This window comes from Pholcus phalangioides, unplaced genomic scaffold (assembly GCF_987345545.1).
Source record: "Pholcus phalangioides strain wild (caught in Gottingen) unplaced genomic scaffold, Ppha-v1.0 ptg000172l_1, whole genome shotgun sequence".
NCBI lineage: Eukaryota > Metazoa > Arthropoda > Arachnida > Araneae > Pholcidae > Pholcus > Pholcus phalangioides.
The window spans coordinates 2,595,318-2,621,183 of record NW_028301637.1 but is presented as its reverse complement, the minus strand read 5'-3'; the positions used below and the strand labels follow the sequence as shown (position 1 = coordinate 2,621,183).

Sequence of the window (25,866 nt, the reverse complement as noted above, 5' to 3'; positions counted from 1 at the left end):
GATATGAATACAACCGAGAGAAATTTATCAAGAATTTCTTAAAAATATCTGAAAAATAAAGCCTTACAAAATAACACCATAATTTAAAAAAAAGTGAAACCTCGATATAACGATACTCAGCGGACCAAGAAAAAATATTGTTGTAGAGAGATTATTGCATTATATCTGGAGGCAGCAGTTTAACATTAGAATATAGACATTTCCAAAAATTATTTGAAGATATCGTTGTAGAAGGATTTATCATTATATCGTTGTAGGGAGGTTTCAATGTAATAATTTTGTAATGCTTTTTATCTATTTTTCTGGCTGGTAGTATTTAAAAGAACATGCTACACACAGGCTACACACGAGTCAATAATTGATGGAAGAAAAATCTGATTTTTTCTTGTTTCGGTAAAATTATAATATTAAGTATATAAACTATTAAATTCAGAAAATGTAGTTAAGAGTGAATTACAGCAATTAAAGTCAAACGAACAAATGAAAGTCGAATCGAAACAATTAAAATTTGAAATATTAATGGTCACAGAAATTTTATTTCTCAATTTCTTATCAATTGCATAAAAAATTACCATAAATTTGTAACAGTAATTTCAATTAATAATTATTTAAATTATTTTTAAAAACGAATAATCCACGTAGTAATATGTATAATAAGCTTTTGAAATCTATATTTTTTCCGTGCAGATGTCAGCCGAATTTGATCTGCCAACAGGGAAAAAACTTTGGCCAGGAACGTGGAGTGTTGTGATTCCCTGAAAGTCCACACGCCACGAAAAAGCGTATGAATTTCGCCACATGCTTTCCTTTATGCACACAATTCTGAACGGGGCCTTCTTTTGTGCAGGAAAGAGCGTGCAAAAATGTGTCTTTTTTTAACAATGCGCTCTTGAACGCTGCATTTCCTAACCACCCTCCAATCCTTCATGCAAGAATGTCCCGCTCCGGGCGCGCATGGTGTAACGTGCCGATGGGCCCCGGCATAAAAGTTCGAAATCGCAGTCACATAAAAACATGTATGCTTATCTTATGTTGCTATTCATTTGCAGCGGTGGTCGTATGGTGACGATCAAGGCCAATCGTGCTGTCAGCCTGCGACCGCATGCAAATAAAGTGACCTCGAAGCCAATTGGCCTAGTTAGACACGTGTGGTCAGGAGTTTTCCTTTTAAATACCGGCCGTACGTTGTAACAACGCTCACTGCTCCTTTTTCCTTTGTTGTGTTCATTCAACTGAAACCGTCTAGTTAGATGGTTCTCCGTCTTGCTACCACTTCATTTGGCCTTAGGCTGGGAAAATGATCCAATAGTTGTTCAAAATGAAATAGATTAAGTGTCTAAATTTGTTTCCCGGCAGGTCCGGAACCGAAAGGATTATTTTATCTTCATAATTGAAAATACTTCATTGCTGATGTTGGACGGAAAATAACATAGCTGCTGGCCTGGTCAAGGGTACATGCAGTAACGTAACATCTTGGTGGTCTGGTCGTCAACCGAGAGGCCTCCGTTGGAGTAGATCTGGCCCTCAACCTAGAGGCCCCCGTTGGAGTTGATCCGGCCCTCAACTGAGAGGCCCCCTGGAGCTGATCAAGGTGATCCGGTTCCCAACCGAGAGACCTCCGCTGGTATACTGACCGGGCTACACTGCACAGAAATGACTATCAAGGTCGGGCATCCAATCTGCAAATAAAAGAATGATTATTGACTGACCATAAACCGGTGCGAAAGTTCCTTTTTGTCAATCTTGAATAGAGGGTTTTATGTCGAATAATCTAGTGTTAAAATTGTGTAGCTTACATCCAAACTTAATAAATAACATTTTCATACGAAAGTTTAGTTGTGATAATTTTCCACTTGTCGTTTGCTATTGCAAATTACTGGATATTTCGAACCGGGCAAGCAACTCCCACAAGGGACGTTGCAGGGGAAGATTGTACGTGTAAAGGGGCCTTTATAATCCAATAAAGACACCAGCTGTCCCTAAAAAAAAGAAAAGACCAATGTACTAAGCTACATTACCTCACAGACATTTTCATTTTCTTTCCCATAAGAAGTACATCTCATACTGTATATCACCCAGTCTTGATATTCAATAATTTTTTTTTTATACTTTTACCATTAAGCCCAGTTAATCAAGGTTCTACTGTATATTAGTAACAGATTCACGAAAAATAATCAGCTATATACAGGGTGATTATAATTTAAATTTTGATTCCAAAACTATACAATAAGAACTACTGGTCAGAATGACAGAAAATTTACATGGGTACTCCTGAAGCAATGGAAATTTCTTTGGCAAAAGAAAAGAAAAAAAAGTGCAAAATGTGCGAGTAGATGATGATGTACTTGGCCTGCAGGATACCATTTTGTGTAACCACATCATTTCGGCACTTCAACATCATCAGTGTGTGTGTGTATAGTAGAACTTTTATCAAGATGCACATTGCAATAACAGCAAAGCAGCTGCTGTAGAACCATTTTGACAATAACAGGATGAATGACATGACACCTGGCCGTCAGTTCATCTGACCTTAACCCTTGCAACTTCTGGCTGGGGAGGGGGGGGGGGTACATCAAAATGTTATGAACAGTGGTCAAATTGTAAACTGGTGAATTGCAAGCACATCCACATCATGACCATGTCATACTCTCATCTTTTGTTGAACAAGCATTTTTGTGCTTTCACAGCATAGCCAGAACAACAGTGGACAACATATTTAACATTTCTTAAGTAAGTTGTAGTTTTATTTGTTCAATTACTTCATTTTTGTAATGTTTCCATGAATTATGAAAACGTGCAATGCTGATTAAGTTATCATTTTGCCCTGACTGGCTATCATTTCCATTCTGCGAGCAAATTTCTCACGTGTTGGATGAGTACAGTGTTGTTAATTTTACATTTTTAAATGTTTTTTCCCTTTTGCCATTTAAAATTCCATTGCTTCAGGAATATTCACGTAAATTTTCAAGTCATTCTGACAATGGTTCTTTTTTTTACAGTGTTTTGAAATCAGAACTTTAGTTATAACCACCCTGTATATATCGTAAATCATCTCTTTTATAGCAGTTTAATCATTTTTATAGCAGTTTTTGCAAAATAGCTTCCTAATTAAGTATACTGAAAGTAACTGGAGAGAAAAAAACATTTGTATTATATGGTTAATAACATTAATAATTTTCAAACAAAGTAATTCATAGAGAAGCAAAAAAAAAAAACTAAATTGCAAAAGTGGATTTTTGTTAAAATGTAGGAAATATTTATTGATTGATTAATATGGAAATAGTTTTAATTACATTAATAAACATTGTATTTTAATTAATTATTAGAAGTCTGAATAATTTTTTCGAAATTTTATTGTTTTTAATGTTAATGCTATTTGAACCAAAAAACCGGTTTAAACTGAAAAAAAAGTTTTTTACCAACCCTAATAATATTGCATTCAATCAATCTGTTGAAAATTACCTGTATAAGCGTTTTTGATTAAATAACAAATTCAGGAAGGAAAACCAGTACATTTTCTCAAAAAAGTCAGGATGAAGAAAAAATTGAGACTATTTTAGAAAATACAGGACAATATGGAGGATGTATGATCACCATCTTCACAGTGTATAATTCACTTTATTTATTATTTTGTAAAATCACCCCTCCCAACAATGAGCTCTGGATCCGCTCATGCCACAAGCAGGATACAAATCACATTGAAACTGTGTGAAATGTAAATCTATATATATAAAACTAGCTATAATACCCGGCGCTGCCCGGGTTTTCTTCAATGAAGCTTTTTTGGATCACGTATCGCCCTCTCTTTTTCTTGAGGGACATACAAACCGTGTCCAAGTTAACCAATATGGCGACTTCCTGCGCGATTCATAAAATAAACAAATCTAGATTTACAGAAACGTAGAAATGAATACATCTTTTTCCTTTTGTAAGGGGTGCTAGGTATTTCGATAAACCTCCCCCCCCCCCCCCTGAACTTCAAGTTACCCATCTGCCTGTTTCAGCTTTCAAAAAATGCTCAATTAAAGCTGTGGAATCTTTTCGATCCACTTTTTACGGGCTCATCTAATTTTAAAATATCCCAACCCACATGAATTTATGCAAATAAATATCACAAAAGACAATACGAATACATTAATTTTCATGCTTGAGAAGATATAAATAAAAAGTTGAAATCAATGTTATTGCACGAATATCCAACTCAAAAGTAGGTCCGGCTAATTACTTCATATTTAATCTCCTGGGCCTCTAAGCGAACTGAATATTTCAAAAATCGAGAATTTTCCATACAGTTTTTAAAATTATTGATGGGGCGGAAAACCCCGCCAAATTTCCGCATTTCTACAGTAAAATCGGCAATTTTTACATTGATTTCTGTGGGAATCATCCTTTGACTGACCCTCAAACTGATGCTGATGATGATTATGACGTCTATTCGAAAAGCCTCATTACTGGGAGGATTGAAAAAGTGGCAAACCATTATAAAGGCATAAACTATTATATATATACTAACAGGATTAAAGAAGTGACAAACCGTTGTAAAGGCATATACACATCTGAAACGCATTGCTAGGGAACCACGGTAACCAAAGTAAACGTTCGGAAAGTGATTGTTGAGGCCCAGAAACCATTGTTGCCCGACAGTTTTTTGCCCATTTGGGGCACTTGCCCTGCTCTGACGAAATTTTAAAGTAGCCTATCGTTCAAGTCGGGTCCCATTTGGTATATATGCAAAATTTGGTGACGATCGATCTAAAATTGTAGATTTGTATAAAGAACATACACACACAGACAGACAGACAGAAAATCAATTTTATATATAGAGATTGATTTTCTGTCTGTCTGTGTGTATGTATGTTCTCTATACAAATCTACAATTTTAGATCGATCATCGCCAGATTTTGCATATACACCAAATGGTACCCGACTTGAATGATAGGCTACTTTAAAATTTCGTCAGAGCAGGGCAAATGCTCCAAATGGGCAAAAAACTGTCGGGCAACAATGGTTTCTGGGCCTCAACAATCACTTTCGGAACGTTTACTTTGGTTACCATGGTTCCCTAGCAATGCGTTTCAGACGTGTATATGCCTTTGCAATGGTTTGTTACTTCTTTAATGCTACCAATATATTTACACTAATTTATGCCTTACCAATGGTTTGCCACTTTTTCAATAGTCGCAGAATCATCATCAGCATCACATTGAGGGACAGGCAAAGGATGATCCCCATAGAAATCAGTGTTAAAATTGTGAATTTTACTTTAGAAAGGTGGGAATTTAGTGGGGGTTTCCTGCCACGTCAATAATTTTAAAAATTGTATTGAAGTATTGAGTTCGCTTAGAGATACGAAGCAAAGAAAATTAAATATGAAATAATTAGCTGGACATACTTTTGAGTTGGATATCCATGAAATAACATTGATTTCAACTTTCTCAAGCATGAAACTTAATGTCTTTGTATTGTCTTTTGATATTGAACTGCATAAATTCATATAGTTTAGGCTGTTTTAAAATTAATTATGGGTCCGTAAAGTACATCGAAAAAATTCCACAGCTTTAATTAAGCATTTTTGAAGCAGAAACAGGCAGATCGATAACTTGAATTTCAAGAGGGTGGGGGGGAGGGGGGGGGGTCGAAATACCTAGCAACCCTTTAAAAAAAGGAAAAACATTCATTTCTACGTTTCTTTGAATCTAGATTTCTTTATTTCATGATTCGCGCTGGAACTCGCCATATTGGTTAACTTAGACACAGTTTGCATGTCCCTCAAAGAAAAAGGGAGATATCACGTGATCCAAAAAGCCTCATTGAAGAAAACCCGGGCAGCGCCGGGTATTATAGCTAGTCATTAAATTTTTGGTCCACTAATAATTACTTGATTGGTGAGGGACAATGCAAGGCTATGGTGTCGCAGGGAATTTTTCTCTAATAGGGTTGTTAATGAATGGAATAGCTTACCCCCGGAGGAAGTAAATTGTAACACAATTGACACGTTTCAAAAGAAATACGATAAACATGTTGCGGTAAATCGAGAAGCTATCCATACTTAGAATAAGACAGCCGTAAGTATTCTTTATGGGCATTGTATAATATTTTATCATGTGTATATATTGTTTACAATTTTTTGCCAATTGCATTTTTAATTGGGTTGCTATATTTTTGAAATATATGACATCCATATTTTTATGGGCATCTTTTTCTCAGCCACCTCATTGGGCATTTTGCCTGCTGTGGCATTTTATTTGTATTTGTAATAAACTTAATATCAATACACAAAGATCACTGATGTCTGGTAATAAGTTGAATAAAGTAAGAAAGTAAATGAAAAGTTGAAAGAAAAATTTTCACAAAAAAATTAGTGGCTGCAGACTATATTGAGATTATGCATATTATCTCAAACTAGTGCAATTCGGCAAAACCAACACCAGTTTTGAAATCAGCAGCCTAATATAACCTGAAACCATTAAAATTTCCTTTGGGAACATGAAAATGGGTTTTTTTTCTTGTCTATAATTTGGCTATTTTAACCTACACTGCTGGCCACCCAAATTGCAACACCAAGAAAGACGAGATATCGCAACAATATTTATTTTGTAGATAACATGTTGACCAAGCATCAAATGATTAAATTTATAGACTTCTGTGAAGTGTGGTTCCTGCCAAAATCAGTAGCCAGAGTAGCCGCCATTGTTGGAGATCACCGCTGCCACATGCCTCGGCATTGATTCAAAGAGACTTTGGACGTGTTCTTGGGGTACAGCAGACCAAGCAGCTTCCACGCGTTGCCAAAGTTGATCTGGTGTGGCAGCTGGGGATGTAATCTGGGTCAATCATTGAGCAACCATGGACCACATGTTTTCTATCGGCGAAAGATCCGGAGAGCGAGCTGGCCAGGGAAGCAATTCAATCTGGCGATTGACGAAGAACCTTTGGACAATGCGTGCCACGTGTGGTCGCGCATTATCCTGTTGAAATATGGCTGTGGGCAAGCCCTGAAGGTAAGGAAGGACAACTGGCTCCAACACCTCGGAGATGTAGCGCTGGCTTTTTAAAGTACCTGCAATGAGTACTAGAGGAGTGCGAGAGTGATATCCAATACTGCCCCATACCATAATACCCGGTGCAGGACCAGTGTGGCGGTGCATAACGCAGCTGTTCAGCATCCTCTCTCCACGGTGTCTCCAGACTCGAATCCGACCATCGTGGTGTTGCAGACAGAAGCGTGACTCGTCAGTAAAGACAATTTCATTCCATTGTGTCGTCCACATCCTTCTTTCATCGCACCATTGGCGGCGGAGACGTCTGTGGTTCTGCGTCAAGGGTAGATGACGCAATGGACGTCTTGTGGACAGACCACTCTGCTGTAAACGGCGTCGAATGGTACGCGCAGAAACTGGATGATGCGGTACAGACTGAATGTGCTGTGCTATGGTTCGTGATGTGGCTGAGCGATCCGTCACTGCCATACGCACAATACGCCTGTCATCACGTGAAGTGGTGCACTGAGGTGGATGCGATCGAACACGTCGGTCCGTCGTACCCTCCTGCACCCAACGATCACATATCCGCATTACAGTTGTTTGGTTTCGTCCAACACGACTACCGATTTCCCTGAAAGATAATCCACAATCTCGGTAGGCCACTATACTTCCTCTGTCGAACTCAGATACTTGATCAAAAGATGATCGCTGTTTTCTACGAGGCATAATTGATCGTTTTTTTGAAAAAAACACAAGAAAAACACAATTGCCGTACTTCAAATCGTCGAAATCCCCAAGCCTTAAATAGCGCTTTGAAGTGGCGCCACAGGCGCGCGTGATGTGCGTCTGCGCTGAAATTCTAATCATTTGCATATCTCATCTCCGCTAATGCATGTTGTAAATTTCATATTATTTGCATGCTTCCTTCAGGGTGTTGCATTTACGGTGGCCAGCAGTGTATTCACAAATGTTTAGTTTTATGGCAGTTATTAGAGCCAGTGTCCAGTGTATTATTCAAAAAAATAATTTTGAAGAATAACTTCATCCTTCTCAAAAATTTTCAAGGGTAGTTCAACATACAATATTCTTCTACGCTGAATGCCATTAAAATTAGAAATTATAACCTAAAATAAAAATAGACGCTGTACTCTCTAGAGAACAAAACAAAATGACTAACGCTTATCTATAACCTCTGTGAAGCTACTATTGTGAGATGCAAAGAACATATTCTGATTGACTTATAAAAAAGTTTTTTTCTCTTTCCTGAAAAGTGTGAAGAAAAAAAACTTGCTTTAACATCTTTCGTTTTCTGGATTTCTGTGTGGGGGTTAACATATTTTTAGCATTTCCAAAAACGCCAAGTTATACGTTTGGTGTACAATCGTTGAATTTGGCGGGATTTTGAAGTGACATCATCAATTTTGAAAGTATTACAACTCATTGGTTATGGGTAAGATAAAAAAAAGTGAAAACACTTTTCCGTATTAGCTTTTCACAAGGAATCACGTGTGTAATTATTGGGTGGACGATAGTTACCACCCTGTATATATATGAACTGAAGAGCCAAAAAATCTGGTACAGGCATGTGTGTGCAAATAAAGAGATATGGAACCAATCAGAGTACGGCGCTGCGGTCGGCAACGCCTATATAACACAACAAGTGTCTGGCATAATTGTTAGATCGGTTACTGCTGCTACAATGGCAGGTTATCGAGATTTAAGTGAGTTTGAACGTGGTGTTATAGTCGGCACACGAGAGATGGGACATAGCATCTCCGAGGTAGCGATGAAATTTGGATTTTCACGTACGACCATTTCACGAGTGTACCGTGAATATCGGGAATCCGGTAAAAAATTAAATCTACGACATCGCTGCGGCCGGAAAAAGATCATGCAAGAGCGCGACGGCTGACGAGAATCATTAAACGTGACAGGCATGCAACCCTTCCGCAAATTGCTGCAGATTTCAATGCTGGGCCATCAACAAGTGTCAGCGTGCGAACCATTCAACGAAACATCATCGATATGGGCTTTCGGAGCCAAAGGCCCACTCGTGTACCCTTGATGACTGCACGACACAAAGCTTTACGCCTCGCCTGGGCTCGACAACACCGACATTGGATTGTTGAGGACTGGAAACACGTTGCCTGGTCTGACGAGTCTCGGTTCCAATTGCTTCGAGCTGATGGACGTGTACGAGTATGGAGACAACCTCATGAATCCATGGACCCTGCATTTCCGCTGGCTACCTAACTCCCCAGACATGAACATTATTGAACATATCTGGGATGCCTTGCAATGTGCTGTTCAGAAGAGATCTCCACCCCCTCTTACTTCTACGGATTTATGGACAGCCCTGCATGATTCATGGTCTCAATTACCTCCAGCACTACTTCAGACATTAGTCGAGTCCATGCCATGTCGTGTTGCGGCACTTCTGTGGGCTCGCGGGGGCCCTACACGATATTAGGCAGGTGGACCAGTTTTTTTGGCTCTTCAGTTTACATACTGTATTTACTCGTGTATATTGGACAAGGTTTTTATCAAGTTTTCACTCCTTCAAAAACCTAGGTTGTCCTATATGGGTGAGCAAAGGATTCATTTGGTAATTTTTTAGCTGTCTAGCTAATGCTGCAATTATACTACTACTACTACTCAACCATAAAATGCCCCTCGCACACATTCCTCAGCAAAAATTCAAAAGAATTGGTACATGCCATAATGTGTTCTTAGTTTGTGTGGCCATTAACATAATTTATGTTGTCAGAGCTTGTTTCAAGTTTTTTTCTGCTGCAGCCATTTGTCCTCCATATTTTGAAGTGAAGATGATAAATGCTTGAATTTTCATGTGATGTACGTATTATGTATATGTACCTGGTTTTTGTAGAGCAACGGTTCTCAACCTTTTCTGACTCGCAGAGTCCTTTTCAGTGAATAATTTCTCTGGCGGAGCCCTGTTTAACTCGAGGAGCCCTTTTTTTGTATATTATTTATATGGCGGTACCCTTTGGGCCTCTTTTTTTGTTTGTTTATCAAATTTATCATTCTCGAGTGGCCGCGGAGCACCGGTTGAGAACTGCTGAGAGACATTTTTTCAAATGGGAGAATGACATACATTTGCGACTCGAAGTTGGAAAACCACAGAAAAACATCTTCAGCAGACCAGAACTGTGTTGCCAATGGGGGTTCAAACCTGGATTCTTGTGACGAGAGTCCAGCATGATGTCCATACTGCCGCACACTGCAATTATAGCTTACTAATGGGCGAATTTTTATAGGTTTGTCACATGGATAGAATTTTTAATGCTATCAATGCATTGGAGGACGATGCTCTGGGGGGGGGGGGTGAAAATGAAAAGAGTCTTAGTAGACGAAAGATGATATATCATCTTTTGTTTACTCTGACTCATGTGTTAAAACATTAAAAAAACAGGTTGTTGCCTAGAAATAGCATCAATAAATCTAATTTTCCTTATTTTGATCTCTAAAATCATATCTCATCTTATATGCTAGTAAATACAGTATATATAAGGAAAATAGAACACATAGGGGAGGATGAGGGGAGAAAAAAAGAGAAATCTACTGTACTCTTCCCCCCTTCTATTTTTAACATGGGAACAAAGAAACTAGTTCAGAAAAGGAAGGAAGATTAAGGAAACCATCTCGAGAATGTTTTCCCTTGCACATTCAGTGCACCAAAGGCTCAAGGAATTATATTAAAAAATTAGGCATCAGCCCCAAATTTCGTAAGGGCCAAGCATTTTTTTTCAGAAAAAAAAGGCCCACGTCATGTCTAACACATATTGCTTCTCACCTCAGACTTCATTTCATAATCACATGTAAAAAAATGGTATTGGTGCTTGAAATTTCCTACGTTTGTGATTATTGAATTGGACTTCAATAAGAGGCTCTTGCTATATACAGTCGACCCTGTGCTTATAACGAGCCTGTTTTTAACGAGAGTGTGGGTTTAACAAGAAAATTAATTCATTTTGTTTGGTGTAGTGCCAACTGTCCAGAATCTGTATTGCTTTTAGCGAGCAGGTTTTTATGTTAGCTCAGATTTAACAAGGGATTCAATAGGGTGTGGGGGAGTCGGTCGATGCCGACCACAGAGTCAAGGTCGTCAACAATGCACAGTCAGTTGGTTTTTGAACGAGCTTGTGAATGGCCACAGTTGTAGTTGTCAGGGAAGACTGTTTTTATGCTATTTTACTTTGTAATCTTTTTAGTCCTGCCGTATTCATTTAAATTAAATATATTTTTATACCTGATATCGTCACTCCTTCCATCCATACACCTATAATTGGTTATAGCGGATGTGATCAGTCATGACTCATATTTTGTTATGTACTGTGCTACCAATATTTTTTGCTATTTTTTTATTCTTTGCAAATCTCCCAATGGATCAGGAACTGACTAATGTGAATAGAGTGGCTGTCAAACCCCACATGGACAACCATGAAAAAATGAATACAATAATGAGAGAAAATGAAAAGTAAATGCGAGAAGAACCACAAAAATATTTGAGTCTTTCACAGCTTTCATTATAAGGACATAATGCACTTGATGAGGGATGAATGTGAGTCAAATGGTTGAACAAAAGATTTATCACCCCTTTAGGTTTTTGTTGTCAATGTGTGCAGGAATAACAACACTTTTTCTAGAAGGGAGGGATAGGCATGGGAAAATGAAGATAGCAACTGACCAATCAGAATTCGAAAAATGACTAATTCTGCTCTTGCTCAACTTCCAATACAGATGCTATGTGTGTGAGTGTAAGGATCATCAGCGGAATTTTTCTTTTCCTGTGTGTTGTCCTCTTTATTTTTTATGAAAAAATGTCCAAAAGCAAAGAGTCCACTGTCAACATTAACCATAAATCATCAAGTTACTGGAAAAAGGTGAAAGTAAAATATTTTATGCATCAAGTATTGATATAATCTTATGTGCACTTGTTATGAGCAATTAATTTCTGAAATTTCTTTTTTTTAAACCTGAAAATGAATTTAATGCATGATGGGATTTAACTAGTATTTTTGAAGATGATGAGCTGCTTGTTATAAGCAGGTCCCACTGTATATATTTTTTGTTTTGGAGGTGCATTCAATAATGTTATGATGCAACCACAATGACAATTATTAAAAAAATGTATTTTCAGCATGCAGATATGTTCGAATGTTCAGATACCCGAATGCTGTGGCGGTTTAGATGGTGAAGCTGTATATATTGATACTGAAGGGAGTTTTGTGATCGATAGACTCTCACAAATTGTGGACGCAACTGTAGAGACCTGTACAAAGATTATGAAAAGTAATCTTATATATATATATATTTTTTTTTTTCAGTGTTATAATTGAAGTTTTGAATGATTTATATCTTATGAAAAACTATAGAAAATTCCATACAGGGTTCCCAGTCAGGGAAATGAAAAACTTTAAAAATACAGTCTATCCCGCTTATAACGTTTTTCAATAATTGCAGCTGAAAAACAGTTCATGCTGGAATGTCTATAAGAATTATGAAACATAGTTTTCACCAACCATAGCTATTTTATGTAGTGTTTTTAATTTATTAACAAACATTACGGTACATATAGAAATTTAATAGGTAGAAATTAAGTATTTGTTATTCCAATAAATATTTAGGTGCTTTTTTTGCGCTGGTGTAACTAGAAAGCACTGGGTTATCATCTACAAATTTAAGAATTTTTATTTTTTTCCTCGACACTTAGAGCTTTTCTTTTTAACTTGTTCTGAGACATTTTGACTCGAACTGTGCTTAGCAAAATCTAACATTGTTACTGCTTCATTTTCTGAAATTTCAAAGGTCATGAAAGCATCATATTGGCTGTTCTGTGAAGAATTAAATTCCAAGAAGTACAGTTGGAAAATTCAACTTTTCTTATCTGAAAAAACCGTCTTTAAATGTTACTTGATACTGGCATCTAAAAATCGGTCAAGTTGTTTATGTTTTGTGTCCATGCCACTCTTTTGCGGCTTGATTTTATATCAATAAATTCAGAGGTGGGTGAGAAGACCCACTGTTTTATTCCTCTGTTATATTCAGACGTCTAACCCCACTATGGGGTTAAATAATTTTTAAGTTTAATAATTTTTTGGAATCGATCTAGTGTGGCAAATTTGAATAAGACTACAAAGGAAAAAGAATTAATTCCTTCTGAGAACTTTTTCTAGTTCTTATCTGTTAGTCTCCCTATTCAGTTACATGACTTCGATCACCCAGTCATGTGTGAACAGTGGTAAGGTAAGTTTATGCTCTGCACACTATTATTGGACAAAGTGAGACACAAAAAAAAAATTAAAATTATTATTGTGCCTGAAACCCTTGAAAAAAAAGAAACATACTTTTTAGTCAATTCTTTATGCCGAAAACATAACCGGTTTCCGAAGAGCCATAAAAAAAGCCCCACTCCTAGTTTTCACATAATTGTTAATTGCTGGCGCACAAACACCATTTTCGTTTCTTTACCTGTGAAAAAGGCAAAAAAGTACACTGTTTTCAAGGGAGCAAAAAAGCCCGATATGAATTTTTCAAACATTGTAAACGGGAATAGCAAAAAAATTCAAACGTTGTATCTGGGAAAAATTAAAATTATCAATATAGGAAAAAAAGTTAAATTTGCAAAATTAGTTGTACTAAGCATGATTTGGAAGGATAAGATTTTTTGAATTAAATTTTTTTCTTCAGGAGTTTTGATCAGAGAAATGATATCAAGAAGCCTGTTGTAGTTTGAGCATATGTGTTCATACACATTGATCAAAATGCTCATTTTAGTTGTATTTGGCATTAGAATCTTATTTATAGAGAAAAGGCTTGGTAGTTTATAGCCCAGAGTAGAACATTCAGAGGGGTGGCAAAGTATAGGGATTAGTGGGGCCAAGAAAATTAGTAGAATGGAAGAAAAGCAGCAAAATTTGTATAGTGCACACTTCTGCCTAGAACAAGGGAATACATCAGTGAGTGACAAAAGAGTGACCTAGAGAGTTTGCAAGCATGTGAGTGATCTAGAAGGCAAGAGACCAGGTTGGTGGACATCCATAAGAGTGACCTAGAGTGTGTGCAAGTATGTGAATGATCAAAAGAATAACCCAGAGAGCCAGGGACCTGGTCAGTAAGCGACCAAAAGAGTGACCAAGAATGTGTGTGAGCATGTGAGTGACCAAAATAGCAACTTAGAGGCAGGGTGAGGGATAAGTTGGCTATAGCCTTAGATTGCAAATTTGATAAATGAGCGCTCCAGAAAATCAGACTGGAATGGGAGAAGGGCGACAAAATTTTTAAATCCATCTCTGTGTTTGACGTTCTTGCATTGATGATACACATAAATTTTTAGTTAAAAAAAATTAGAACATCCCAGAAACTCAGGAGCACAGTTCACTGAATGCTCGAGTTGGAGAGCCAGAATTCACATGTATGATTAATTTGCATTTCCATCTTTAAAGAGATTCTTTCAGAGTAGGTTAAAAAATTTACATTAAAGTTTATGTTACATGGGCAAAATTAGGGTTCAAAAGGAGTTTCTATGTAAATAAATGAATAAAATAAATAAATATGAGTATGCTTTTCAACTTGCAAAGGGTAAAAAAAATTTGCCTTCTTTCCTGCAGGATTTATAGTGAATTACACCTCCTTTCCCACAATAATTTGCACGGCGTATGAAGAAAAACTATAGTATATTTTCCCCATTTTTTAGTAAAATACCAGCTTTTTATTTCAGTGCTACAATGGCATTTAAAATGTCATAATACTTTTTGCTTTTTGTTAAAATAAAATTAGAACATCTGAATAAAAATAGATTATTTCACAAATATTTTCATGTAAATGGACAACAACTTGTTTGAATAAGTGTTGTAGGCTCTCCCTAGTTATTCGAACCTAGTTTAGTCCTGAACAGAGAGACCTTGATCTTGGCACTGGATATATGCAGAAATAGGCGACATTTCCATGTGAGAAAGAACTGAAAGGTAAAATTGGTAGTTTGTTTTTTGTGGAAATATGAGAATCATTTAAATGATCAACTGTTTCAGAGAGAAATTCATATGGCGTCTGTTTAAGCAGTAATGAAGTTTTTGAGGATTTAGTTTAATGATGGACAAACTACGCCTGCAGGCCAAATGCAGCCCACTTAGAAGTTCTGTCAGGCCCGCCACTGAATCTTAATGCAGCTTTGGTGGCGCCTCACTTCTGAGCATAAAAAACTCCAATTATAAATCAATATCTGAATGTATCCGGTTCACCAAATTTTTTCTTTTTGTTTTTTAACCTGCTCCTAAAAGGTTTGCTCATCACTGGTTTAGTTTATGATTATATATTATATGTTATTAAAATTAATTGTATAGTTTCCTGTGTAAATTCATTATAAAGAACTCTGTTTGAGATGCAGTTTCTGCTTATTTAGTTTATATAAATATTACATGCGATAATTAAATGTAAAAATGTAGTTTTCTGTGTAAATTTCTGCAATTTCAGGTGTCACCTCTATTTCACCGGAAAACCCTTTCACTTCAGATGCCATATTGGAACGCATTCATTATTTTCGGTGTATGAATTATACTGATCTTATTGCACGAGTCAATTTGTTGCCAGAATTCTTGTCAACCCACCCAAAGGTTAGATCAATATTATCTTTTTTCTTGACGATGCAAGGGGAGGAGAAGGAAGGCATGGTTTTAGGCTGAATTTATCAAGCATGGTTGATAGTGAATATGAAATAATAGTTAGATAATATGTAAAAAAAACATTTTTAACTTTCCCCCATTGCAAATGATTTTTCTTCGGTCCCATCGCATTTCCTATGCCAGTGATTTCAGAGCCGAAACTTGGAAGGGGCAACTATCTCGAGCGGCAGAATTTGGGTGGGAGTAAGAACTTTAGGTGGGAACGAAGATGCTGTTGTAAAATTATCTAGTTTAATAGAAGATGGAGGCGAAAAAATCATGTTTACTTCCCCCCACCCCACACAAAAATCTTAGTTATGGTCCTGGCGATTTATTTCCTTGTAGAACTTTTTTTTATTAATTTTTACTAAATTTTTCTTTTGTCTTTCATCAAATTTTCCTGCAGGTCAGGCTGCTGGTGATTGACAGCATCTCATTCCATTTTCGATATGGATTTGAAGACAGCTACATACAGCGAGCGAGGATCCTCACTGGGCTTAGCCAGTCTTTGATCAGAATTGCAAATCAGTTTCATTTGGCTGTGAGCATATTTTTTGTTAAATCTTATTAATTTCTGTTAATTTTCAATGATGAGGTCATATACTCTTCCTATTCAAAAAAAGTATTATAAGGGACGTCGTGCCGGAAGGTGCGTCTCTTTTCCATGAGGTGGCGGAATATTCCTGGACATTTGATATTGGAGGGGTTTCCAATTTATGCACGAACCTATGAAACTTAAAGAAAAGGACTATTTCGAAGCACACTCAAAACAGACATCCTTCCAGGATGGAAGCCATATTCCAACTTCACTCTCTTCTCTTGGAAGATACATTTTCTCTTCTCACCTTCTTTTAACTACATATAAACAAACAAAATACATTATGTGATATAAGGCCACAGAGAGTTAGTAAAAATGTCCATACTGGAAAATAGATTCGTTACAGTATGATGATTTTCCTATTACCATGTTGAAAAAAAGAACTGCTTCTGACTCTGGAGAAGAAAGGGGGAAAGCATATGCATACTTTTTATAGAGAGAAAAGCATATTTTGTGTATTCTTGGAAAAGCATGTGTATTTTCTTGGTTGTAACATTTCTATTTTAATTATATCATATTGTTTCCATGCCTTGAGCGTATTTAATATGTGAGCATATGGAGGGTGTTTACACATGCTTTGGTATCAACTTAGGTTTTGAATTGGGGAAATTAGAAGTGTAAAATATCTAGCTACTTGTTGTTAGATAAGAATTTAAAAATTTTCTACCAAGTTTACAAAAAGTATTGCTCATTCACTTAGTCACTCACTCACTGGGGATAAACTGTTGTTGGTGAATTTACCCAACTGTGATTTTTCCACCTGTGAATTGTGTGATGGTGAATTGTTGTCAGTGGATTTTCTGTATCTATATTTGATAGCATGATTTTTCTTTTTTTAATTTTTTTAAATCTGATACTTTTGATATTTCAAACGATTTTGAATAATGATTTTTCTAACTTGTGTGATGTAATACAAGTAGATAGATAGTGAGGTTAATATATATATATGTATATGTGTGTGTGTGTGTGTATTTTTTTTTTTAATTATTTACATATTAATTAATATTCAAACAAGTGTGATGGAAATGTTGGTTTTTTGGGTGAAGAGTCAGGCTGGTAGAATGAATTCAGTTTTTCTCAGAAGGTGATTTTAGAGAAATATATTTCTAGAGTCTTCTTGGAACTTTCTTTCCTAGTGAAAGAAAGGAGAAAGTGAAGTTATGTGTGTGTTAAAGAGGGTGTGTTTTCCTGTCTTAAAAAATTCCCCATGACCTAGCGATGCTAACCCTTCAAATCGTTTTTTATTTCGGTTATTATTTCAGTTTTTATTCATTTTTAAAGTTTCTACAGAATTTTTTCCCACCCTGTAGAACCATCCTTTACATTCCGGAATTTTTTTGCAGAAAAATATCTTCTTCTAGTCAAGTTAAAAAGTTTTTCTTGATTATCTCGAAATTTTAAAAATTTTGCACTTATGGGGTTTTTTAAATAAATGCATCAATTCTGTTGAAGGCGGTTCGTGTACCTTGACATTTCATCGAAACATAAAGGTAGAGTCCGATGATAATTGAGTGTCCAATCCACCAAGAGCGACAAGATTCTCCGATCACGCAAGAAGATTCAGTTCCATTGCACACTAAGTGACGAATAACACACTTCTTGACATCAGAAGATTCGACGAACAGCAGAAAAAGGGGGATTTGGATCATATCAAATGACTCCATCAAGATCTCTGAGCACAAGATGTTCATCCGGGAGACAAAATACTGTCGATCAACTTCCAAAAGTTATTCATACTAATGAAGCATTATTCCAGCTTGAGACCCATTAAACTCTCCACTGGAAGCTATTTCCGACTTCACTAGAACATGATTACATTTTAGTTAAAAGGCTTAGTAAAACATGATTAAGAATTTAACTACCTGGACCAGCTGGAGTAGCGCAAACACGCAAGAGCACAAAGAAGAATACTTCACATAATTAATAGGAACCACAACAACTATTTAATAAACATCAGCAGTCAAACTGCTATCCCCTAATACGAATGACCTCAAATACCTTCCTCTGTAGCTATTTATATCCAAGTAGAATGAGTTCTATTTTGGTCCAATCAGAGTTCAGAGTACCTCTGGCATATAGAGAAAAATATGACACAACTATTTTACATATCGACACACAGTGGTGAAATTTTAACTATTGATATGTTTGGATGGTAACATTTTTAACATCATGGAAGGAGCTGGCCAGGCCTTTCCAATGTGTCATCAAAAGCCTATTGTCTGTGAGATTGAGAAATTATCGGCACCAACAGAAGTCTGCATCAACTCTGTTAATGAGACAAGGTATTTGATTTATAACAATTATTTGTGTTTATACTTATATTTCTACGTCTGAAAATAAATTTTATAATAAATTTAATTTATAAATTATCCTTACTGACTCGACCGGGTCTTCTCCCAGGGAAATAACCTAGCATTTTTTGAATTAGGGGTTAATGCTGGCGACTGGACACAGAAATACAGGAACATATAGTTCGAGGAACGATATGTTACACTTGAAGCTGGAAAACATCTAAAAACCAACTTTAGCTAAATACCACTATGCCACAGGTGGGTCTCGAACCCAGGTCCTCGTTATTATGCCCACATAACCGCATAGCATGTACTATCGGTGCCGAAAATATTTTCCCTAAAGTCCTATGAAAAAATAAATTCTGTAACTTTTCACTCTAAACACTTAACTTTAGGCAGCGTCAGAATTTTAAAAATGGAGGGTGGCAACTACCAAACTTGAGGGAATAGAAATTTTAGGGGGTTGAAAAATTATTTTTACCTTAAAATATAATACAAAAAAACATTGCTATAGAGCTGTGGAGCTGTACAGTGACGGATTGCAATGGCAAAACCAAGGTTCTCCAGAGAAATATGGACGAGGTACATGTATGGTTTAGTAGTAGTGCCAAAACCAAGCCTGCCTCTTCTGTCAAAAATCCCTGTGTTTAGGCATGATGAAAAGGCATTGAACAGGAAGATTTCCAGTGTCCAAACGAGTAACATCTTTCACCCATTTGTGGCGTGCCATTCAAAAACATAGCAAAAGGATCATCCGAAAACGAAAAAGTGGTTACTGGGAATGCGAAAGTTTTTTCTAAAAAGAAAAAGGACTTCATTGTAAGTGCATACTACATCTCTCTCTCTCTCTAAAGAAAATGTCTACAGATTAAAATTTTCTGTGATAAAAAAATATGACCCAAACAAAAGCCCTATTGGGTGAAAATTCCTAAAATATTACAGATCGCTCAAAAATACTTAAAATATGACCAATAGCTCAAAAATTCCTAAAATAAGACTCGTCATAAAAAAATGATATAAAAAAATCTGATCCCTACTTATCAATTTCTTTCACATTCAAAAAAAGGAATATTTACTCAAAAGAAAAGGAAAATTCCAGAGTTTTCTTTTTATTATCATCGTTGCTTGGCCTTCGAGATAGAGAGTTTTCCAAAATAACTTCGAGACAGAGGCAGAAATGTGATTTGGTAAAATAAAGGCAAGGATTTTTTCATTTTTTGAGTTTTTTGAGAAAGATTTGGCCGCTTTTTATTGCACCAGTTATACCCATTATCAGACTGGGAAGCTGCCTATTCCCTTTCAAACTGAAAAATTACTGTACAATACTTGCATACTGAAAAAAAGAGGTAGATTGTGTCTCAAGAAAGAAATTCAAGAATTTCAGTGCCTCGGGCTATCCGGAAACTCAAACTTTCGAGGCTTGGATTTTGAGACTCTACTGTATCTGCATTTCTTTCTGGTATAGTTATCAGGATAAGTCCAGTAGCAGAGCCCCTGGCATTCATTCGGTATAGTTATCAGTCGGTTGTTGTTATAAAATATCTCGGATCCCAATGTGATCACATTAATTAGCATACACTGTATAAACATTTTGTTATACGTTATAGAAGCATGGTTTCAAGATTCCAAGCATAAAAAATGTATCTTTAAATTTACAAGAAAAGTTAAGTTCAAATGAAAAATAGAAAGAAAAAGATTAATAGATACTTTCTCTAAAATATAGACTACAAACAACCTGTTCTCATCCAAACAGTTCAGCACACCCAGAATGAAATGAATCTATAAACCTTTTGTGCTACAGATTTTGTGTGTATTTTACCTGATCCCTACAGCAAGAATGAAAAATACTTATGATCTTATTATAGGTAGTGCTCACAAACCAAATGACTACAAGAGTTCAAGATGACGACAGCTGTTTGATACCAGCCCTTGGAGAAAGTTGGGGGCATGCTTGCACAGTGCGAGTGATATTTTCGTGGGAACAGGAAAGGAGGAAAGCTTATCTGTACAAGTCTCCATGGAGAAAAGATGCTGAAGCTTATTTCAAGATAACGGTAATTTGTACCTTAATTATGTCCAAAATCTTATCAATCGATCAAATGTTTGTTGCTGAATGTGTTTTGTGTGTGTTCTTTTGGGGGTTTTTTATTTTCTGTTTAAGTCAAGTTTATGGATGTTTTGATGCAAAAGTTTTTCCTGTATATTTTCCAGGCTTGTGGGGTGAGAGACTGCAAGTCTGTATTGACCAAAACAGAGAAAGTCCAGCCCGCTACAGATTATGAAGCTCATTCCAGTAACGACAGTCCGAATCACAATGGGCATCCAGCTAAGAGGCCTAAATTCTGTAATTGATTTTGTTCCTTGTATAATATCTTGTTGATTTTTGTGAATATGTCAAGACGAACATATGTAAAAAAATATTTATTTTCTGGATAGAAAAAGTTCACTTTGTGTCTTAAAGAGAGATAAAAAGCTAGTCATTTACAACTTCTCATTTCATAGCTCTTGCATTGATAATGTGAAACATGTAGCAATTCACAACTCATTGACAACACATTTAAACAAGCAATTTTTGTCACATGATGCACAGTCATAACACAAGTAGTGAACTGCTAGACCAGGGGGTTCTTCACATTAGAATGACAGAAGTGGTCATTTTGTCATGCGATTACATACATGCATCTTAACAGTTTATCTGAGGTACTTGAAGTTTCATGAATTTTCTCATCTTGAGGCTTTTAAATTTCTAAAGTATGAATATTCTAGGTTTCTTAGTTTAGTGGCGAAATGAAGTTCTACCTAGAACGAAGGTAGCGATCATTTTAACCGGTATTTAACTAATATGAATGCAAAACATTCTAAAATGGGCAGAAGCTAATATGAGCATTTATATTGGGAGAACAGATGTTCTATAATAATGTTTGCTTTTATCCAGAACCCACTTTGCATCATCCATAGGCACACTTTTGAAAAAGCTTGTTTTCATGCTTTATTCAATTCATTTAGCATTTCTATCTATCTGTGTGCCTTTACTACATTGCATTCATTGGTACAATGTCGCAGTATGAAAAGAATCTTTATCCTCACTATTTTACCCATGCACAAGGCCGGAAGCCAAGATGTTTTTTATTTTTTGTTTCTCATCAGTATAAATTCACTGTAAAAGGTCCCCAGTGGCTCCACGAAAGATCCCGGCCTGGGGCCCCTGCTGGGTTATGTGGGGCACCATTATTTTACATGTCATGCTTTCAACTGATCAAAAAAAATAGTTCTACAGTTGGTAAATAGAGAAAATCTAGGTCATGAGTACCATGCATATATAAAATTGAAATCATGGACAAAAGAAATTTCTGCCAGAAATTATATTGCTTTACTAAGGAGTGTTATTGATGTTTTCAACAAAATCAACTCATTCAGTGCACAGTGCAATTGGCATCCAAAAGCTGTCTTAGGAAATGTATTTTACATTGCTCATAATTTGGCCGCTATTCACGGTTTTTTCATTGCTCACACGCAATCTCTTCGTAAATTTCTCAAGCATGTTATGCTTCAAACCTTGTCAGTAGACTGCCAAGTGAAGATAATGAATTGCAAGAACTCCAAAAATTATAGTCAAACCTCTTTTTAAAGTAACAAAACATGGGATTATTTGTTGTAGTTAGTCATTTTGTGCAAAATTCCAAAAAATTGGTACATGAACAAGGGTTTATTGCAAAAATAAATCAAAGAGACCAAATAGATACAGTTTTGGGAAGTTTCTGTCAGGGTTGTTTGGTTTAAACCATGGTTTTTTTCAAAAAATCAAATAAAAGTTGCCTAAATATCATTTTTTCCCTTGAAAAATATCATATTGGTTCATTATTAGCAAAAGGTTTCATTTTTACCACATTTTATATCCTTGGGGTACATTCTGATGGTATATCTTCAAATGCATAAGATTTTATAAGTGGTTTTTTTCAAAAAGTCTCATAAAAGTGGGCAGAATATTGAATATATATATATTCAATCGTTTTTTTTATACTTTCACACACACACTGTTAAGCCCAGTTAATCAAGGTTCTACTGTATAGTAATAACAGATTTATGAAAAATAATCAGCTATATACAAGGTGATTATGATTTAAGTTTTGATTCCAAAACTATACAATAAGTACTGATCAGAATGACTTGAAAATTTGCCTGGATACTCCTGAAGCAATGGAAGTTTCTTTCGCAAAAGAAAAAAGTGCAAAATGTGCAAGTAGATGATGCTGTACTTGGCCAGCAGTATAATCTATTTTGTGCAACCACATCATTTCAGCACTTCCACAGCATCAGTGGGTGGATAGAACTTCTATCAAGATGCACATTGCAATACCAGCAAAGCAGCTGCTGAAGACCCATTTTGACAGGATGCACCTTAACCCTTGCAACTTCTGGCTGTGGGGGTACCTCAAAATGCTATAAACAGTGGTCAGATTGCAAACTTTGGTGAATTGCAATCTCCAGCACATTCCCTATATGTTAGAAGTTCCTCAGGAATATTAATGGGATGGGAAAGGGCGCGCGTTTGGTTTAATAAAGCTGAATTGCAAGCACATCCACATTATGACCATGGCATACTCCGATTCTGTTGTCGAACAAGAATTTTTGTGCTTTCAACCTCATAGCCAGAACACGCGGTGGACAACATATTTAACATTTTTTAAGTAAGTTGTAGTTATTTGTTCAATTACTTCATTTTTTGTGATGTTTCCATGAATTATGAAATCGTGAATGCTATAATTAAGGTATCATTCTGCCATGACTGGCTATCGTTTCCATTCTGCGAGCAAATTTCCCACATGTTGGATGATGTCATTAATTTTACATTTTTAAGTATTTTTTCCCCTTTATCAAATAAAATTGAATTTTTTCAGGAATATTCATGTCAATTTGCAAGTCATTCTGACAATCGTTCTTTTTTTACAGTGTTTTGAAATCAGAACCTTAGTTATAATCACCCTGTATATCGTAAATCATTGCTAATTAATCTGCATTATTTATGCTTCATTAAATACATTATATTCACCTAATTTTTATTACTTTTTGCAAAATAGCTTCCTAATTAAGTTTCCTGAAAGTAACTGGAAAAAAACCTTTATATACTATATGGTTAATAATAACATTAAAAGAATTTTCAAACACACAGTAATCCATTGAGTTGAGCAAAAAATAATTAAATTGCAAAAGTTGGTTTTTGTTAAAATGTAATAAATATTTATTGATTTAATTAGCATGGGAATAGTGTTAATTGCATTAATAAACATTTTATTTTAGTTAATTATTGGAAGTGGGAATGATTTTTCAGAAATTTCATTGTTTTTAATGTTGATACTATTTAAAACAAAAAAACCGGTTTAAACCAAAAAAACCTGGTTTAAACCAAAAAAACCCCGGTTTTTTGGTTTTTTTCAAAAAACCCGGTTTTTTTTACCAACCCTGGTTTCTGTGAAGAAAAACAATTCTTGTAAATTTTTTTCCTACAATGGTCAAAATGCCTACTATCCTCTGTCTAGGTAGTTTGAAATTCCCATCGTTCTAGTATTAACCTATGGGTCATGCAAGGACTCTTGAGATGGGTTGTATAAACCCTCTTACAACTTGGTTATAGATTCATTTGCTGCACCACTGGTTAATGATTTTGGCAGCCCGGGCTGAAACCCTGATATTATTGGGGGATCCTCAACAGATGTGATTGTATATACAGAATGTTTGCGGGAGAAATTGGCATGGTGTGTATTATGGAATGCATAGAAATGCTGAAAATTATCTATTCGAAAATAAGTTTTGAACAAATTATAGAAAGCTCAACACACACACACTTCCAGGATCAATGAAAAACATTTACATAGTAAATGGAAAATGATTCTACAATTAATGAAAAATAATTTAATACTGGTGATATAAAATTAATCCAAGAATTAATTGAAAACACTCCCAAAATTATTAGAAAATTATTCCATAGTTAATAAAAAGTAATTCTAAAATTGATGAAAAATAATAAGTAAATCACATAGTAATAAATGACATTATAATAATGGAGAATAATTATAAAATTAAGGAACAATAATTGAAAATGAATAAAAAAATGAATTCAAAATTTATAAAAGATAATTTCAGAATTAGTGAAAGCTTTTCAGGGTCCTGAGCTCAGGCCCTGTTGGCCCACCTGTTGAGACACTACGAAAACTCAATATTTTTAAATATTTAATAGGAATTTTGAACAATAGACTAATGGGTCACAAAGTTGATAGTGTTGCTGATTTTGGGTGAGGGCTGAAAATGGTTAAGAACCCTGGTGCTACATGTTGCTGTCATTGAACACATAAAACGCTGATTTTGGCCCTTTTATTTCTATCATGGACTGCAGAAGGGATCAGTGTTTGCCAATATGCATCTAGATGTGTGATTCACGCATGAAAATTCAATTTTACTCCTCCAAATTTTGTTCAGGAGTCAAAATATTCCTTCAGATCTTAGTTTTTTAATAGAGAAATTTCTGTTTTCCATAGAAAAATACCCCTGTTTTTTTTCAAAATTATTTTTTCAGATAGCACTGGCAGGGATGGGTGGTTTCAAATGAATCAGAAAAAAGTGAACATGAATTTCCTGTGTTGTGCTGCAGACAGGAATGCTCTGGAAGCCAAAATATTGCTCCAGGAGTGTTTTCGGACAAGACGTACAACATAAAAAAAACTCTGAGCAATTGCACCGGAGTCTGTATGAAATGTGCTTCTTGTGGTGTCCTCGCACTCCTGTTACACCTTGTATCTACTACCGAGTGAGTTGTGATGAAAGTGTGAGTATGTGTACCTGACAGTCTTAGTGTATATAGAGTGTTGTGACTGATTTTTCAGTGTAATGATTGAATATTTGTACTGTTGTAGGCTAGTTGCTTTCTGTGACGAAACTTTTTAACGGGGGGGGGGGGGGGGGGCATTTTGCACACTACTGACAAAGACAAAAGAAGCTGTTACGTTTGACCAGTGGCAAAAGAACCTGTTTTACACATGCAGCTGCACAATCACTCGAAGGTTTTTGGATATGGCATGCAGTGCCGTAACTAGGCAGATGCAACAGGTGCACCTGCACAGGGCCCACAAGATGGGCCCAGAAGGGGCCTAAATGCAAATTCCTGTACAGGGCATAGGAATGCTAGTTCAGGTACTTATGGCATGCATCTTATTGGAGAACACTCCTGGTAGTCTTTGGTCTTCCAGAGAAGCAGAGTCAAGCACATTCGTTTTTAAGTCTGCTGTCTTAATTTTGCAGTCCATTGTCACACCTGTGTC

At 36.0% G+C, this 25,866-nt stretch overlaps 1 protein-coding gene across 2 annotated transcripts in view; it reads left to right on the top strand.

Annotated features, from left to right (window-relative positions):
- LOC149063369 (DNA repair protein RAD51 homolog 3-like) overlaps positions 1 to 21,046 on the top strand; it is a 38,021-nt gene extending 16,975 nt beyond the window's left edge. Inside the window, exons 3-7 of one of the 2 annotated variants that reach the window (XM_089255855.1) lie at positions 12,145 to 12,296; positions 15,477 to 15,616; positions 16,071 to 16,205; positions 20,419 to 20,607; positions 20,765 to 21,046. In XM_089255855.1, coding sequence (XP_089111981.1) covers positions 12,145 to 12,296; positions 15,477 to 15,616; positions 16,071 to 16,205; positions 20,419 to 20,607; positions 20,765 to 20,905 — 757 coding nt within the window. In that variant the 3' untranslated portion in view covers positions 20,906 to 21,046. The remainder of the gene's footprint in view (positions 1 to 12,144; positions 12,297 to 15,476; positions 15,617 to 16,070; positions 16,206 to 20,418; positions 20,608 to 20,764) is intronic. The other variant, XM_089255856.1, reaches the window with a different exon arrangement.
- The last annotated feature ends 4,820 nt before the right edge of the window (positions 21,047 to 25,866 follow it).